Source organism: Malania oleifera, chromosome 1 (genome assembly GCF_029873635.1).
Source record: "Malania oleifera isolate guangnan ecotype guangnan chromosome 1, ASM2987363v1, whole genome shotgun sequence".
Classification (NCBI taxonomy): Eukaryota; Viridiplantae; Streptophyta; class Magnoliopsida; order Santalales; family Ximeniaceae; genus Malania; species Malania oleifera.
In genome coordinates this window covers 58,278,571-58,295,402 of record NC_080417.1, presented here as the reverse complement: position 1 = coordinate 58,295,402, position 16,832 = coordinate 58,278,571, and the positions used below count along the sequence as shown (strand labels likewise).

General features: G+C 37.5%; 1 protein-coding gene across 4 annotated transcripts in view; it reads left to right on the top strand.

Moving 5' to 3' along the window:
• The window catches only part of LOC131162243 (rab escort protein 1), a 40,795-nt gene extending 24,414 nt beyond the window's left edge, over window positions 1-16,381 (top strand). Inside the window, exons 3-9 of one of the 4 annotated variants that reach the window (XM_058118533.1) lie at window positions 10,286-10,385; window positions 13,329-13,367; window positions 13,515-13,749; window positions 13,818-13,893; window positions 14,504-14,696; window positions 15,382-15,462; window positions 15,872-16,381. In XM_058118533.1, coding sequence (XP_057974516.1) covers window positions 10,286-10,385; window positions 13,329-13,367; window positions 13,515-13,749; window positions 13,818-13,893; window positions 14,504-14,696; window positions 15,382-15,462; window positions 15,872-15,967 — 820 coding nt within the window. In that variant the 3' untranslated portion in view covers window positions 15,968-16,381. Of the gene's footprint in view, window positions 1-10,285; window positions 10,386-13,328; window positions 13,368-13,514; window positions 13,750-13,817; window positions 13,894-14,503; window positions 14,946-15,381; window positions 15,463-15,871 lie in introns of those variants that run through there. The other 3 variants (XM_058118553.1, XM_058118524.1, XM_058118544.1) reach the window with 3 other exon arrangements.
• Window positions 16,382-16,832: the final 451 nt, after the last annotated feature.

Below are 16,832 nucleotides of genomic sequence, written 5' to 3'. Positions count from 1 at the left end.
TTCCATAGGTTAGCCACATTCTATAGAAGATTCATTGAGAATTTCAGTACTATCATGGCACCCATTACAAATTGTCTTAAGAAAGGAGAGTTTGTGTGGCCCAAAGCTGCAACCAAAGCCTTCTTAGACATTAAGGACCGAATGACAAAAGCCCCTGTGCTACACCTCCCTGATTTTCAAAAACTGCTTGAAGTAGCTTGTGATGCTTGCGATGTTGGCATCATAGGAGTGCTGAGTCAAGAGGGTCATCCTCTTGAAGAAGGCGACCAGATGACCCTCTTGACTCAGCATTCCTCCTGTGCCAACACCGGAAGCATCACAAGCTACTTCAAACAATTTTTGAAAATCATTCACTCAAAAGTCAAAACAACTTATTCTTGGGACGGAAACAATCTCTCTCTCTCTCTCTCTCTCTCTCTCTCTCTCTGTTCAAATGGAATCCATCCACCATTGCTGCAGGCCAGTAGTAGGAAGTTGGAGTCCTCTCATTGTCGTATGCTTCACAGTGGCAGGAAGCCCTCTTCACCATTGTAGGCCTTGTAGCAGTTTTGTGGCAGAGATTTCATCTCTCTATTCTAGGGTTTTACCACTCATGGTTCAAGCATTAGCTCTATTTGCAATTTTTCTTATAATCTGTTTTGAAATTTCTGAATATGTTCGTATGATTTTTATAGGATAATGGTTGACTAATTTGGGGCCACTTCTGGTGATTTGAATCCCAACCCCCATTTGTTCTAGGACACTATTGACCCAGATCATGGGTCATAGGGGTGGGGTGCGACCTAGATAACTATGAAACAGCCATTGCTGGAAAGAATGGCAAATTTTTGGCAATAAAAAATGAGATGGAAATGTTGGGGGTGACAGGGTGTGTAGAGGCACGCGCCCATGCCAGCGTACCTTGCTCAATGAAAATTCTAAATTTTTGTGCCACAACTCCAGGCTTGTCTTGGATCACCCTGGACCATTCTAGAGCACTAGAGGGGGGAAAATAAGGAGAAAAAGACTAGAAAGTCAAGGAGAAAAAGGAGATAAGGGAAGAGAGAGAAAGGGAGAAAGTAAAAAATTTTGAGATTTTTACAAAAATGTTTGAAGTTAACTCAGGCAAAATGTACTATTGAAAACTTGCACAAACTATGTGGTCCAAAATGCATTTGCCTTGTTGGCATGAAATGCATGTTTTTTTAGCTGAGGTGTACGCTGAGGAGTTTCACCTTTTACATTACGCTTTTGAGGCATTTTAGCCTCCAAACATGAGGCACGCCTTAGGAATGCCTTCTAAATCAGTGATTAGCTCAACCAAAGGGATAACTTTCAGCTTCCATGAGGAAGAACCGAGCAAACAATGGATGCATTTTTATAAGAATGATGGGGGGCATACAACTGATTAGTTTGACCCGCTCCCCCACCCCTCCACCTCCTCAAAAAAAAGAAAAAGAAAAAAAAAGACCTGGTTATGGTGTGGAATCATGTGGCCTCTAAATTATTAAAAGGGAGTCTAAGATTAATGAAAAAATAAAGAAAAATAAATTTTGGAGATAGTAGAAATAAATGAAGATCAAACCCAAAGATTTATGAGCTGATAGAAAAAGTTCCTAACTTGGTTTTCCTTGGCAGACCCGAGCAGGCATCATGAATTGTTATTGTGTTGGCAGTTTTTGAGTGAATCCCAACCACTACTTTATCTATTGATTTTTAATCATGTAAAGTGCTTGCATTAAGAGAGAGACCATGGTTACCTGGGTCACTGCCCGCTTCCCCCAGGGGAACTACAATCTAGATCAAACATTCTGGTTCAATGGTTGATGGAATCCTGGACTGATGGGAATCAGGATGCAAGTCACCAAAAGCAGTGGCCCCAAATTACTTAACCGTTTTCATATAAAAATCATACAAAAATATTCAGAAATTTCAGAAAAAATTATAAGAAAATTTGCCAACCCTGCTGTACTCAAACCTTGAATGGTAGAACTGTAGAACATAAATGAAATAGCTTCCACAAAACTACCTTGAAGCCTATGGTGGTGAGAGAAGAGGGCTCCAGCTTCGTGCTGCTATGTTGGATGGATTCCATTTGAAGAGGGTGGGTGGGGGCCGCGGGGGGGGCGGGGTGCTCTGTCACAGTCTTCACAGTGGCAGGATTCAGGAAGCCCTCTTCTCTCATTGTCGTAGTCCTCACAGCAGCAGGAAACACTCTTTCTTTGTGTTGTAGGCTTTGCAGCAGTTTTGTGGCAGGGAGGGAAGGAGGGCCCTGTCGCTTTTTTCACAGCGGCTGGAAGCCCTTTTCTTTCACTGTTGTAAGCTCGTAGCAGTTTTGTGGCAGGGAGGGAGGGAAGGAGGACCCTCTCGCAGGCTTTACAGCAGCAGGAAGCCCTCTTCTCTCCCTGTTGTAGGCTTTGCAGCAGTTTTGTGACACCCGGGGGGCGGGGGGGAGGGTGGGAGGAAGGGCCCTGTTGTAGGCTATGCAGCAGTTTTGTGTGAGGAAGGGTGGGAGGGCAGGGCTCACAGTGGCATGAAGCCCTCTTCTCTCACTGTTGTAAGCTTCACATCAGTTTTTATGGCAGCGATTGTATCTATCTTCCTCTTGTCTCTCTCTCTCTCTCTCTCACAACCTGTTCAAGAAATCAATTGAGGGAGGGAGGGCCTCGTCGCAGGCTTCACAGCGGCAGGAAGTGCTCTTCTCTCACTGCTGTAGGCTTCATTTGTTGTGGCTATAAGTGCATCTCTCTCTCTCTCTCAACCTGATCAAATGGAATCCATTGAGTGAATGAGGAATTTACATTCACCCCGTAATTATCTGTGAGAATTGTGCAGCTGGTTTCTGATTTTTATTTTTTATTTTTTTATATTTCTTGTTTATTTAAAGAGTACAACAAATTTTTTTGCTTTGTAGCATAATATTATTATTAAAAGTAACACATTAATTTATATAAATAGAAATAAATTAATTGACTAATTAATTATTGTTGTTCATTTATAATTTATGTAATTTAATTTAGAATAATAGTGATGTAGTTATATTTCTCTCATTGAAATTTTATAAAAAAATGAAATTCGTAGTCTGTGTTTTTCCTTTTTTTTTTTTGGTGTAGTTGTTAGTTTAATGCATTTTTTTGTATGTTTGTTTTTACTTAGGTATGAAAAGTATTGATAATAAGTAAATAGTTCAAAATAAACTTGAAAGTTAAGGTGTAATCCTAAGAGGGGGGTGAATTGGGTATTTTAAATTTTAAGTGCGGAAGCTTGATCAATTTTAAAACTTATTTAACGCATGCTCTAAATATTTTAACTACAACGGAAATATTTTCAGCAAATGACTAAACCAATTTTGATATTCCTAAATATGAAACCAAGTGACAAGATTTACAATATTTTCAGCAGATTAATATTTATAACACTATGTTTGGCCACACAAAGGTTGATGCTAGAATTTGAGTAATTAATGAATCAATACAAACAATTCTAGTAGATTAAATTTATTTAAAATCTGTAGCTACAACGGAGTTTGATTGGTGTGGGTATTAAAATCTTTTATGGCATTCGCAATCTCAAAGTAAAAACATACATAGCATTCACAGCAGATATATCTCAAAATAAATATGCGTGAAAAGTAAAGAGATAAGGGAAAGAATGACACTAGTATTTTTACAAGGTTTGGCAATGTGCCTACATCCTTGCCTCAAGCAACTCACTGTGAGGATTTTATTAACTCTCTCTGTTCAATAGGTGGAGTACCTCTCTCCTTTCAGTAGGTGGAGCACCTCTCTCCTTTTAGTAGGTGGAGCACCTCTCAAGCAAGAACACCCTCTTGCTTGTCAACAATTCACACCTGCACTGTCCGTTCACAAGTAGAACAATAGCAGAGTTTGTACAATAAAATACTCTCTAAAATGAGCGGGTTTGTACACAGTAAAATCTAATGTACTCTCAGAAAGGTATTGCTATGAAGCTCAAAGAGATTTGCTAGGTTTTCTGGATTTTTGAAAGCTTAGAACTTGAAAGATTGAACCAGAAAATAAATTCAGCAAGGGAACGGTGCCCAACAGTATTTGTAATGTAAAATCAGTGTGTTTGCTTGCTCTAGGGTTGCCCTAACATGATTAGGGTTAGCCTTTTATAGCTAGGTTTGAAATATGACCGTTTGTGCATGTTTTGGTAATATTTTATTTGAAAAAAAGAAAGATTTCAGGCTGTTCTCAAGACTTATCGCGCGCTTCGGTTGCCCGAACCAATTAAAATTGAATTTCCAAAGTGGCAGTAGGCATTCGGTTGCCTGAACTCTAAGTTGCCTGAACTCCTTGGGAAATTTCAGCTACGATTTTTCTGAACACCCTTCAGTATTTTGAGCATAACTTTTTCTAGAGAACTCCAACAAGGGCAGTCTAGGTAACAATAGAAAGCTAAGAAAAAATCTCGCAACTTTCGTGTTGAAGATTTTTGAAGATAGAGAAGATATAAATAGAGAAAATCGCACATCAAGACGACTGCGGAAAAAAAGGGGATTTGGAGAATCCTGTTTTGGGGTTTTCCATTCCAAAAATGATTTAAGCCTTTTGAAATAACTTTTGACCTTGTAAAAATATTTTCCAAGATATTTTAAAATGCCTCGGGTCCAAATAAGTTCCCTAAGAGCTTCATAAAAAATACTAATATGAGAAGTACTTACATGAGACCTATTGTACAATACACATGGATCATTATTTAGGTACATGTCTTTAAGGTTGATCTTCATCCAAGCTTTTCTTCAATAGCCATTTCTGATTTACTTGTGTTCTTCATGGCTTTCAATTGATCATATTTCATTGTGCTTTTAAACTATAATACCTGTAAATACACTTGAAAGCACAAGAAGATGCCTTGGTTTGTCATTATCAAAACGAGATTCAGCCTTGTTAGGCCAACAGAACTGTTATCAGGCATAGTGGTTCAGATAAAATTGTAGACCTGTAACATTGCAGATAAAGCTCAAGTGCTATATAGGCATGTACTAGAAAAAAAAAATATTAGATACATGTTGGTGCTCTTGCATTTCTGTTATGTGGGGAGTCCGTATAAATATTAAATGAACCATCAGAATCAAATAATTTTTTGACATGCCAAGGAAGGAAGAACACTCTGCTGCTAAAATCAATATGGAATTGAAAAAAAGGGTTGAAGTTTGTGGATAGTCATGCATCATGTAGCCCCCCTGCCCCCTAAATTATGTGGTACTTGTTGACAACACCGCCCCCCTAGAAGTTTATTTCTTAAATCAAACCTAGCATAAAGGCCATCTTTCGAGATGGTATAACATAGAGCCCAAGATGAACAACCACATAATAAATGGTTGTCAACAATTTTTAAAAGAATATAGAAGAAAATTATAAAGATTCAAACAATACAAGCCCAAGCTGAACTTGACATCCAATTTTTTATGTGGTTCTCAAATTGAAAAACACAGCAGGAAAATTAATGAGATAAAAAAGGGTTTACATTTATAACCACAAAATTGTATGGTTGAAGAAGAAAGGGGAAAGGGGAAATAGACAAGGAGAAAATAAAGCTAAAAAAACATGGTTAAAGAGGAGTAAGAAGAAGAGAACTTACCAACTGAAGGGGAGAAATGGAGCATTGGTTCACTGGAGAACCTGGTTTGGTGAAGGAGACTCGGTGGGAAGACATGTAGGAGAATGATCAAAGGATTCTTTTGCTGAGCCATTTTTTGTTTTTTTGTTTCTGTTATTTTTATTTTTTATGGGATAAAAAAGTGTCCAAAGTTCCTCTTGATATTTGCACTAACCATATCAAACATGAATATGTCTGGTTTATTCAGAGGTGTTAAGAGGCTTAACCAAATAGCTCTGGTTCTCTAAATTCTTGAACCATTAGGAGTCCACCTCTAGTTGGAGGCTATTAAGATCAAACAAATCCCACCCTGTCCACCCCTCACAAAAAAAGAAAAAAAACATTTTTTGTTTTAAAGAGGTCAAAGAAGTCCTTGTAAATCAAGTATCACCTGCAGCAAGATGCTTTCTTCTGCTTCATAATGGTCATTTTTATACTCCATATTTAGTCTATCAAATATTGTATGCTTTCTTTTCCCCTGAATTTAATTGGTCGCTTGACAAGCTGAAACAACTAATGGCAACTGTTAACTTGGAGCATTGTTACGTCATGAAGAGTAGCATATAATCCTAGCTGTGTTTTTGCGTGGTTCAAGCTTGGTCTGGCTTATTTTTAGAATACTCAAGCTTTAATCGTGTTCATGTTAAGTTCAAATATAGTAGCTTGAACTAATGGCCCTATTCGTCTCTCTTTCTCTCTTTCTCTCGCCATACTCTTCCTCTTCCCCTCTCGTGCATTCATTATGATGAAGTTTGGTTTTGGGTATGACGAGCCGAATGATTCAGATCGAAGGATTTTCCTTCAATCTGTGTTTGGACAAGGACGAGGGGTCATCTCTGCTCGCGATCGAGAAGAATGTTATTCTCAACAGTTCGGTGAGGTTATTGGAAGAGGCTGTTTCGTGGTTCGTCGAAGGGTTGTCAGTTTATAGTTGGATGGAGAGCGGTTTTCGGAATTGTTGCAAGGGTTTTAGAAACTACTGGTTGTCGATTAGGTGGAGGAAGGTGGGAAAGTTCTTAGAGTTTGGGTTAGGCTGGAATTGTAGGAGTTTTCTGTGTTCGTTCCTGGTGGCTCAAAAGTGAGGGATGGCAAAGCTTCTCAAGTGTTTTCTGTAACCTAGCGAAGGGGCTAAGAAAAGATTTGGGTGAAATAGTTGCAGAAGGTCAGCCATGTTTCAGATCGTGGAGGCAGGTCATGCTGGAAGATAATATAGATGGAGGTGAGGGTCGCGATCGTGAAGCCCTCTCTGGAGCTCGAGTTATGGCGGCTGATGAGGAGGATAGATGCTGTAGGTGTGACAGTGTGGTTCAGATTAACAAGGCTGAGCTTCTGAAGTCAGCAGCAGTTGCATTTAATCAGTCTGAAACCACTGCTGTTTGATCAGAGAAGAATGTCCAGAGAGTCCAGGTATCTAGGGTTTCAGGAGTGTGGAAGCTAGCAGAGGCAGCTAGGGTTGTGTTTGGGGAAGATGAGATGAAGAATATTGGGCTGGGAAATTTTGTTTTCTTCTTGGACCTAGGCCAGGTAATTGAGAAAGGAGCAGTTTCTTTTTTAACTAAGTTGTGCCAACTTATTGAACAGGCCCATTGTCTTGGTAAAAACGAATTGGGCAATCCTTTGGAAACAAAGGAGGTTTCTTATGAGTTGGGTCATTCTCAGTTAGACCATTCATTTAAACAGGCCCATTGTCTTAATAATGTGGACCAGGTCCAAGAGGCTGGTCTAAATGTTCAGTGGACTGTTCAGTTCTCAATTTGCACCCAAGAGGTTTCTTCCAATGGAGTTTCTAAAGACCGAGGATGTTTGTCTGGGAGTGATGGATGAATCTTTTACGGAAGGATGGTCTCAGCTGGAGCAGCAGTTACCAGAAGTTGGAGGTCAGGTTGAGGAAGATTAGAAGTTTCCTGCATTTGAAAACCAAAAATTTCCCATTAATCGGTGTAGGCAGACAAGGGGCATAACAGGTATGCTGTCTTCCAAGAAGATTCCGGATACAATCATGCCTTGCAATGTTAAGTTTCAAAGCAGATTCTTGATGGCCAAGAGGGTTTGCCACATTCATCAGAAAAAGCAACAGTACTGAAAGGGTTAAAGAGAAAGAGGTGATGAAGCAAAGTCTTGTTTCAAACAATTATGGAGTTTTGATCAATGATTGTGTTCTGGAGCAAGAGGATGCTGCAGCAAAGGTTTACAATGGTGATGGTGATTTGGGTATGATATCCGATGCCTTAGATCTTAAGGCAAGGGATCTTAGGGTCCCAAGGTTTATACTTATCAGAAGATTGCGCAGATCAGTGTGGATATGAAAAAATTGTTCAAAGAAGAAAGAGAGCACTAAGTGATGTAGTGCCAAAGATTTTTTAAAGAGGAATATTGGAGAGTTAGTTGTTGTGGAAGACATAAATGCTAAGAAGATGGACAATTATTGTGATGGGTTTAGCAAAGGAAAAGAAGGTATTGAAATGGGGGGATTTATTAGATAATGAAAGCAATGGTCTAAGTGAGTTTGATTGTGGTGGGGGTTTGCTATTGGATGAAAGTAAGGAACAATATGGATATGTTTCTATATTTGAAAATGATGGTTTGTTTAATGAGCTGCAATGCAAGGGTGATATTTTACCAATTCCAATGGAGGAGATTTCAGGGAAGGATTTTGAGGTTCAAGATCTCATGGATAAATTGGATTTAAAGTTTTCTTGTCCTGGGGGAACTGAAGTGCATCTTTATGGGTGTAAACACAGCTAAAAAGGGTTGAAGGGAGTTAGCTAATTTGAAGAGTTTGGTGAACTATGAAGGAAAAGGATAGAAGAGGGTGTTCCTTGTTTAATTGTTAAATTTTCATTCTTATTTTATTTTTACTTTTTCATTTTATTTTATTGAGATGGATTTCTTGTCCTCTTTTGTTGTAATTTCTCTCTCTATATAATATACCTTCTTTTATTATTAAAAAAAATGTAGATTGAATTTGTTCATTAAGCTTGTTGGCCTCATAACCTGGGCTCAAGCCTTTGTTGACTGCCATATACAAATTACTCTTAAAAAAAGTGAATTCTTTAGTTAAAGGCATAACTTAAAACCAGGACTGGACTGTTTTGACCGGGTCCTGTCCAATACAGGGGAAACCTGGATTTGAAGGGAAGCAGGGTCAATCTGGCTAAAAACGGGCAAACCAGCTTGACTTGGCCAGACCCACTGGATCGGCTGGATTTTCACAGTGCCTTTCAACAAAAAATTGTGAAAATGAGGCTAACAAGCCTCAAAATCTGCACTTGAAACAGAAAGCACAAAGTGCTTACCAATACTATCATCTATTTGTTTGAGTAGATTGTTGAACCAATAATGAGTATATTCAAAGTGTGCATGACATATATTTACAAATGTATATGTAAAATATGCACACATGCAAATTAATCAAACTATTAACTTAATTGAGTCAATATTTTCTCACTAGTCACTCCCATTTAATATTTTATTAATTTCTAATAATAATAATTATACAACAACAATAATAATAAGCATTAAGTCCCACTAGGTGGGGTCAGCTACCTGAATCCTTTTTTGCCAATTCACCCGATTGAGGGTGTTTTTCTCTATTAGAATAAAGGGCTATTAAATTCTTCCTCACTTTCTTATTCCAAGTTATTTTTGGCCTACTTGCACCCCTTTTCATGCCAGAAACAATAACTAACCCACTTCTCCTAATAATAATTATAATAATAAATTTCAAGAAAATTTTTAAAACAATTAGTAGTACCAAGTTATCTTAGGTTTTGCTATTAATTTATTTAAATTAGCTTGTAGGAAATTATAACTGGCATATAATATATATATATATATATATATATATAATATATATATATATATCACCAGCTGGACCGGCTGAACCCACCAGTCAGAACCAGTCTGACTGACCTGGTGGCATCACCAGGTTGATCACTGTCCAGGTTTTGAAGTCATGATTAAATGTTTATTTCTTGGGCAAGACAATGCCTTATTGCCTTATACTGTGCATGTCCTCTTCTTTACCATTTAACCTATGTTAAATTATAGAATGTAGGAGTTTTGATGCCAATTAATGGCATCTTTCACACCATATTGATCATCTGTTCGCCCCCTTGATGCCCTGTTAAGTTGTCAATAAATGCTCTACAATTACTATAATATATATTTTAGATAACATATATTATATTATATATATTATAGAACTAACAAATGTTAAATTAGTAAGTCCACAAGTTTTAGTGAGATTTCACCAAGCTTGTCTGTGAACTTGCTCACAGGCTTTGTTCATAGTATAATTGAGTTGACTAGCTTCATTTGTGAGTATAAATGAACCAAGCTCATATCTGTTTAAGCTTCGCTCATTCATTAAATCAGATTGAAAATTATCTTTAAACTCATTTAATGAATATGAATGAGCTTTTGCTGTGCGGAGTTGAAGCTGTTTGTGAACCCCTTATTTGCATGTCTTGATATCTTGTATGAATGGTTCGTAGCTTACTTTCATATCTTGATGCCTTGTGTTTATGTTAAAGGCAGTTACACAGACCCTTTTAGACCCACTGCTCAAATAGTTGGGGGATTGTTTTTTTTGTTTGTTTTGTTTTTCTTTTCCCCAACACAGTGAATTTATTAATTTGCTTAAAATGTAGTTATTCATTGCTGTTCTCCTCCATTTCAGGTTCCAAAATGCACTTGGTTCTTTGTTATACCCTATTTATGGTCAAGGAGAACTACCACAAGCCTTTTGTCGCTGTGCTGCTGTTAAAGGTTGTCTTTATGTAAGTTTTAATGGGTGGACATTGACCCTTTTCTCCACCCTTCTCCAAACCCACCCGGCACCCCTGGCGGCGGGTGAAACTGCTGTTACTTAACACTGATCGTTTCTTTATTATTTGATGATCAATATGTAATATACATCTGACTTAGTGATGGAGGACCATCTCTGTCATTTAGGCTGCCTGCTCAACAGACATACCTTCCTACTTTAGGTGTAAATTTAGGAAACTAGGGTGCATGTGTTCAACTTTGTTTGCTTAGTAGATCTTTATGGTTTAGGGGTTATTGTGTAATTATGAGTTTTAGTATTTATTTGTGATGCATTGCTGCTGAACTAATGAAGCATAGTTGATATTATTATTTGCTATAATATTTATTAGTTGTTCTAATGAAAGTATCATTACTAGGGTCTAGTCAAAATGTGTCATTTCCTAAGTCTAGATTTATTTTCAGAGTTCATTAATGAGGTTTTTTGAGTCCAGGGAAGTTAGAAACAGCTGTAGTCAGCAAAACAGTCATTTTTCTAGGCATATTTAATGCCCAAAGTTGACTTGTACTTATATTCATATCAGCCCAGATGATGGAGAGAGAGTACATAATTTCCCTTTCCATTTGGCATATAAATTCTGATCTGCTCATAATTTCCTTGAGATTTAGAAGTGTGGTTTGATGATTCACCCAGCGGCTTCTTCCGTAGCCTCCAATGCCTTGTTTCCACGTAAGATGATCTCTCTTTTGTCGTTGTATCTTCCCCTAGTTATGCTAATCTGTCAGATTTCTAATCTGAAAGATTCTACATTGTCTTTCCTCCATGCACGCTGCATCACGTTGTTTGTTCCTTTTTATAATTCTTGTTCTCTCTAATAATATATCTTTTATTTTTTTGTTAGAAAAATCTATACATCTGAGTATTTGTATGTTGGAGGTAGTCATCAATTTTGAATCAATAAGAATTTCCCCCTTTCAGCACATGGTGAACTTTTTCTCTCATATTTCTTCTTCCTCTCTTCTTTTTTTTCTTCTGCATTTTACACCAGTTTTTTATCAGAACCACTTCGATTCCCTTCAACAGGCTTCTGATGGTCAGATTTAGGTTGCTAATCATAGTTTGGGCAATCTACTGAGATGTTAGTGAGAGAAAAATTGGGCAATTGGGACTTTAGTGCTACCTACAATTGAGTTTGCATATAACTCTGAAGATGTTTACGGGTAAGAGTATATTTGAGTAGCGTGTATTTGGTTATGAACTCTGTGCACTCATTAACCTTGTTCCTTACCACCAAGTTCCTTTATTTTTGAGCCTGGAGGATCACATCCATCAGTTGCATGCGGAGGTTAAGTGATACTTGCCATGAGCAATGCTGATTATAAACTTCTTGTTGATGTGTGCTCTAGGGTTGGAGAATTTAATGTTGTGAGATTGTGAGATGGTTTACATTAAACCTTCAAATACTACCTAGAAACTCTTAAAAACTCCATGGCTGTGCCGTGGTGTCATTCTCAATCATTAGGATACGTGGACCTAATGAGTATTTGCTTGATTTGGCTGATCATATGAACATGAATCCCATTTTCAGTGTGGAAGACTTGACATCAAGGCACATTTGAACCTCTTGCCTTGTCATCTAGCACACATGAATGTTTTGCAAGCCCTCAGGCTCCTCCCATTTCTCTGCTACAGGATACAAGTTGAGGCTATTCCGGATGGCGATTTTGTTTATTCTCCTTAAGGTGGTTTTTGGTAATATTTGGTTTGGTGGAGAGGCAGCCCCATTTTGGATGCTACATGGCTTATTGAGGATGATGTTCGTGAGTGTTTTAGTTGTTAGAGTGACATTTGTAGACACACTCTCTGGAGTCAAGTTCCTTGCAACGGGGGGAGAATGAGAGGATGATCACCGCCATTTTTATTTTTTCTTCTTTTTTGATAGTTGTATGTTGGGAGGTTTTCAATTTGGAATCAATCAGAGTTTCCCCATTGTGTGTGAAGAACTTTTTCCCTTTTTCCTCTCTTCTCCTTCTCTTCTTGTACTCTCATCACTTAAACATGCCTGTTTTGTTGGACAACTATGTTTATATTTGTACCCTATGCATTGTTCAATTTCCATTTTATTTTTATTTTTATTTTTTAGTTCTGTATAGCTAGTCAGTGAATCTACAAGACATAGTTTTTCTGAGTTGTTTCTTTCTATGTTTACACGAGCTTTAATTTTTATAGTTTTCTTAATGTAACTTGAAAATGATATTGCCATCAAACTCTTGAATTTGAAGATTGACAATCTACTGACAAGTGAACTGGTTACTTTATTCATTTTTTGTTTTCCTTTAGATTTTTATTGCTTAACAGTCATGCTGCTTGTGTTTGCTTCGGTAAAAATTGCATGATGCATCGTGCTGATGGTCTATTGCTCAAGATTTAACCAGCATGATCTGCCAAACTACCTCTAGAGAAAAAGTGTCTAGGAACTAGAAGCAGGTCCCTGCTGAGACATGAGAATTAAATGAGGTGAAATAACAATGACTAGAAGCAAGCTCACTAGTGAAGCTGTAACACGATAAGGAAAGTATTGACTATGAGACGAGATGCTACACTTGCTTAGATTGAGTTGTTCTATTCTTGATTCAACTGAGAATTACACTGGAAAGAAATTTTTTAACAAGGTCTTGGAAAGGTTTTAGGCCACTGCTGTTTTTATTTCTAGTGGTGCTTGATGCTGTATTGCTAAGAATGCCAACTCTTAATCTTAAGCAATATCTTGTAGGTGATTTTGTGGATTAATTTGTTGCATTATGGCTACTCATATTAGAGTTGAATGTTTTGGTTTTCCTTCATGTGCGACAAGGACTGCTTATATTGTCATGCAGTACAAATTTATGGTGAAAACATTCTGTTGTTCCTTTGTCAAGCTATGATGCTTACTACATTTAGAATTGCTCTCATACAGGTTCTGCGAATGCCAGTAATTGCATTGCTTATGGATGAGGTATGGTTGTGACAATTTTTAAAAACAGCAATGATATACTTCCATGAGTATTGCCTCACTGTCTAGGATCCTTTTGGTTACATGAGCGAATTTCATATTTTCCATCTCATGTTGATTTTATATATATATTTTCTGAAAATTTTGTAGGGAGATGGGCATTATAAAGGCGTTAAATTGGCTTCTGGTCAGGACTTATTCAGCCAAAATCTTGTTCTGGATCCATCTTTTACAGTGCATTGGCCGTTAACTTCAAATCCAGGCTGTGTGCAAGAAAGTCCTAGTTTGAAGGATTCTATAGCAAAGGTGGCTAGGGCCATATGTGTTACCAGGAGTTCCCTAATGCCAGATCTATCGAATTTCCTGCTGATATATCCTCCCAAATGTAAGATCTGCGACTTTTCAATTATTCTATTTCACAAGAAAAAAAATTATCTAATTTTTTCTCTCTAGCCTTGTATCCTGAGCAGGTGACATCAATCCGAGCTCTGCAGATAGGTAGCAATTTGGTTGTTTGTCCCTCAGGCATGTAAGTATTTTTTTCAGCTCTTGAAGAAGATAAATATTCTCCTTTTCATAACTGTAGTCCTTTTTTTACATTATTTAACTATTGAGTTTAAATTGTGATGGATAAATATTAAAAATCAAGAGTTTTTGTATAAAATTTTTTAAGCAATTCTGTTTACATCTGCAACTTTCTCTGTACCCCTTTGACCTTCAGTTTGGTATGAAGCAAAAGTGGAAGGGAAAAGAGTGCATTTCTTTAGTTGTAAGCAATTCTGTTTACGACTGCAACTTTCTTTGTGGCCCTCTGACCTTCAGTTCGTAGGAAGCAAAAGTGGAAGGGAAAAGAGTGCATTTCTTTGGTTGTGGTGGAGGATGACTTTTTTTTTTTCAAGCCCCTATATTTATTTATTATTAAAATGGTGTCTGAACATACATACATAACCCTCCAACCCTAAACAAGCAGGGAACAAATGGAATCACTGCTAATTTAGTAAACCATACCTCCAAAAAATTACCACCCACCCTACACACAAAAACCCTCCCTCAAAAGCAAGTGTTTTTTTTTTTTTTTTTTTGGGGGGGTGGTGGTGGTGTGCACTTCTGTTGATACCATTCACTTTCTTGTTCTTCAGGTTTGTGCTGTATCTTTCAGCTTTATGTGATGATGCTGATGAAGGGAAGAAGTTACTTCATACAACCATTCGTAACCTTTTCACACACACTGTTTCTGGAAATGCTGAAAATAGTTCCTCAATTCAAATTAAAAATGTAGAATTGAAACCCACTCTGCTTTGGAGTGCCTTGTATATTCAGGAGTTGACTATGGTATGCATTTCATCTGACCTTGACTGTATTTTTATAAGAATTTTTTTTTTGAACCTATCATTTTACTTATTGCATGAGGTTCCTTTTAATGATAATTTCTCTCCTCTGATTAAGTTTTTGTTTATTTTTTTTAATTATATAATTTATTTTCTATGGTGTGTCTGTTTGAAGCCCACTCTTTGTTGTGAATGAATAAATGATTTGCTGATTCATTTTTGAGAGAAGTTAAATTTGAGAAACTTTAAAAAAGGGAGGCGCTATTGGCTCTCCAAAAAATACCACCATCACCGTCTTTCCATTTTTTCACTCATTAAATCATGATTTTCCCATTTCCTTCCCCCCCCCCCCCCCTCCTTTCACTTGCAAAGTGAAAAATCAAAGGGTAAAATTATCATTTAGTGCATTAAAAAATAAAATTGGAATGTTGGGTGAATTTTTTTGGAGTGCCAATTGCACCACTCTTAAAAAATTTGTAATCCATTTGGTGATTGATCAAAATGTCCAGTCAATGATCTGTTTAGTCGTTATAAGACTTGCAGATGTGCAGCAAATAATGTCAGCCCTGAGTGTCCTGTAAATATTATCTTTCCATAGATCTTCTTAGTATCTGAGATTCCAATGATATTGTTTTGTGCTCTTTAGTAAAAATGTTGATATTGAAATTATTTAGAAATGTTGATGCCAGGGTTCATTTGAATCTGTCTACTGTACCCCCATGCCAGATGGAAACCTGAACTATGATGATGTTATAGATGCAACTAAAAAGGTATTTAATTTTCTCATTAATTTTAAAAAACACTTTAATGTTTTCTTTTGTAATTGATGCATCTCATCATTCAATATTACTTTTCTTGGCAAAGTTGCTCGTATGGAAAAACTTAACTTGCTTCTTTTCCTAGGTGGCCATATGTTTCAAAATCTCTTGGATGGTTTGATCCTATGGCCTGTTCATTTAAATATTTGTGTTGGATCAGTTTCTTATGTTTCAGTGTTGAGAAGCTAGGTAAAAACGGTGGATTGATTGGTGCCTCGCAGGATTAGAGTATTGTTTTATAATATGATCATTCATGAAGTTTCTCGGTTATGTTGGGGAGTTTCCTTGGTGAATGATGTTTTAAGAATTATTGTCGCATGAAGCGCTGACTAGCATATGCTGCTTGTGCTAAATTTGGCAGCTGTTTCACAAAATGTATCCTCATGAGGAGTTCTTCCCTGAGGCGACCTCGCCTGGGAATTCAGAGGATGATGGTCGGTTTAGCTTAGAGCCCTAGTGCTGATTGGCAGGAGTCTATCGGCATTGAATCTTCTCCAATTACCGTTGCCTTATCAGCTTCACTTATACAGCAACGCATCATCTCCAATTACTGTTGCCCACAATATTTCAGCGCTGGAAACTGGATCGTCTGAGTTGTGACATGGTGGTTGATCTAAATGTACACTGGAAATGCATATTCTGTTTGTGTGCTGTTGGGCTGGGGTACACTGCAGCTATATTATCGCCAAGTTCTTCATGCCCACCTGGTTGCGCTGCTTAATGTACTTAAGAGCCGGATGTACCTAGTTGAGATATTGTTTTGGTAGTTTCATTTGTATTTTTGGTCTTGAGTTGTGTTATATTTCCCAACGCTGTTCATAAACCTTAATTTTTATTTTTTATTTTGAAAAAAGAATTAAATTAAAGAACACATGAATCTGTTCCCCTACGGGATACAATGTGGATGTGGCAACAGTTGGGTGGAACCTTCCATAGGTTAAAAATCAGGGGTGTTTAATCACCCCCAACTTTTCTTCGGTAAGGATAATTGTAGGCCCAAGAGCCCCGGGGGGGGGTGGGGAGGAGGTGGGGTGTGTTGTGTATCGTGGATAATGTATTTTCCTACAAAGCAATAAAGTTTGGTAAGATGCAAGTAATTTAAATCACAATTAATTTTAAATGAGTAAATAAACTAGATGAGAGACAAGATCTTGACACCGAGATTTTAACATGGCTCGACCTCAGCCTACGTCCACGCCTTGAGACCAACTCAAGGATGGCCAAATCCACTATCCAATCTCCTTTCAAGACGGAGAAACTTTTACAAATAGGGAACAAATCCCTAATGCTCACCAAGAGCTAGTTCACGGAGTTCAATGGAA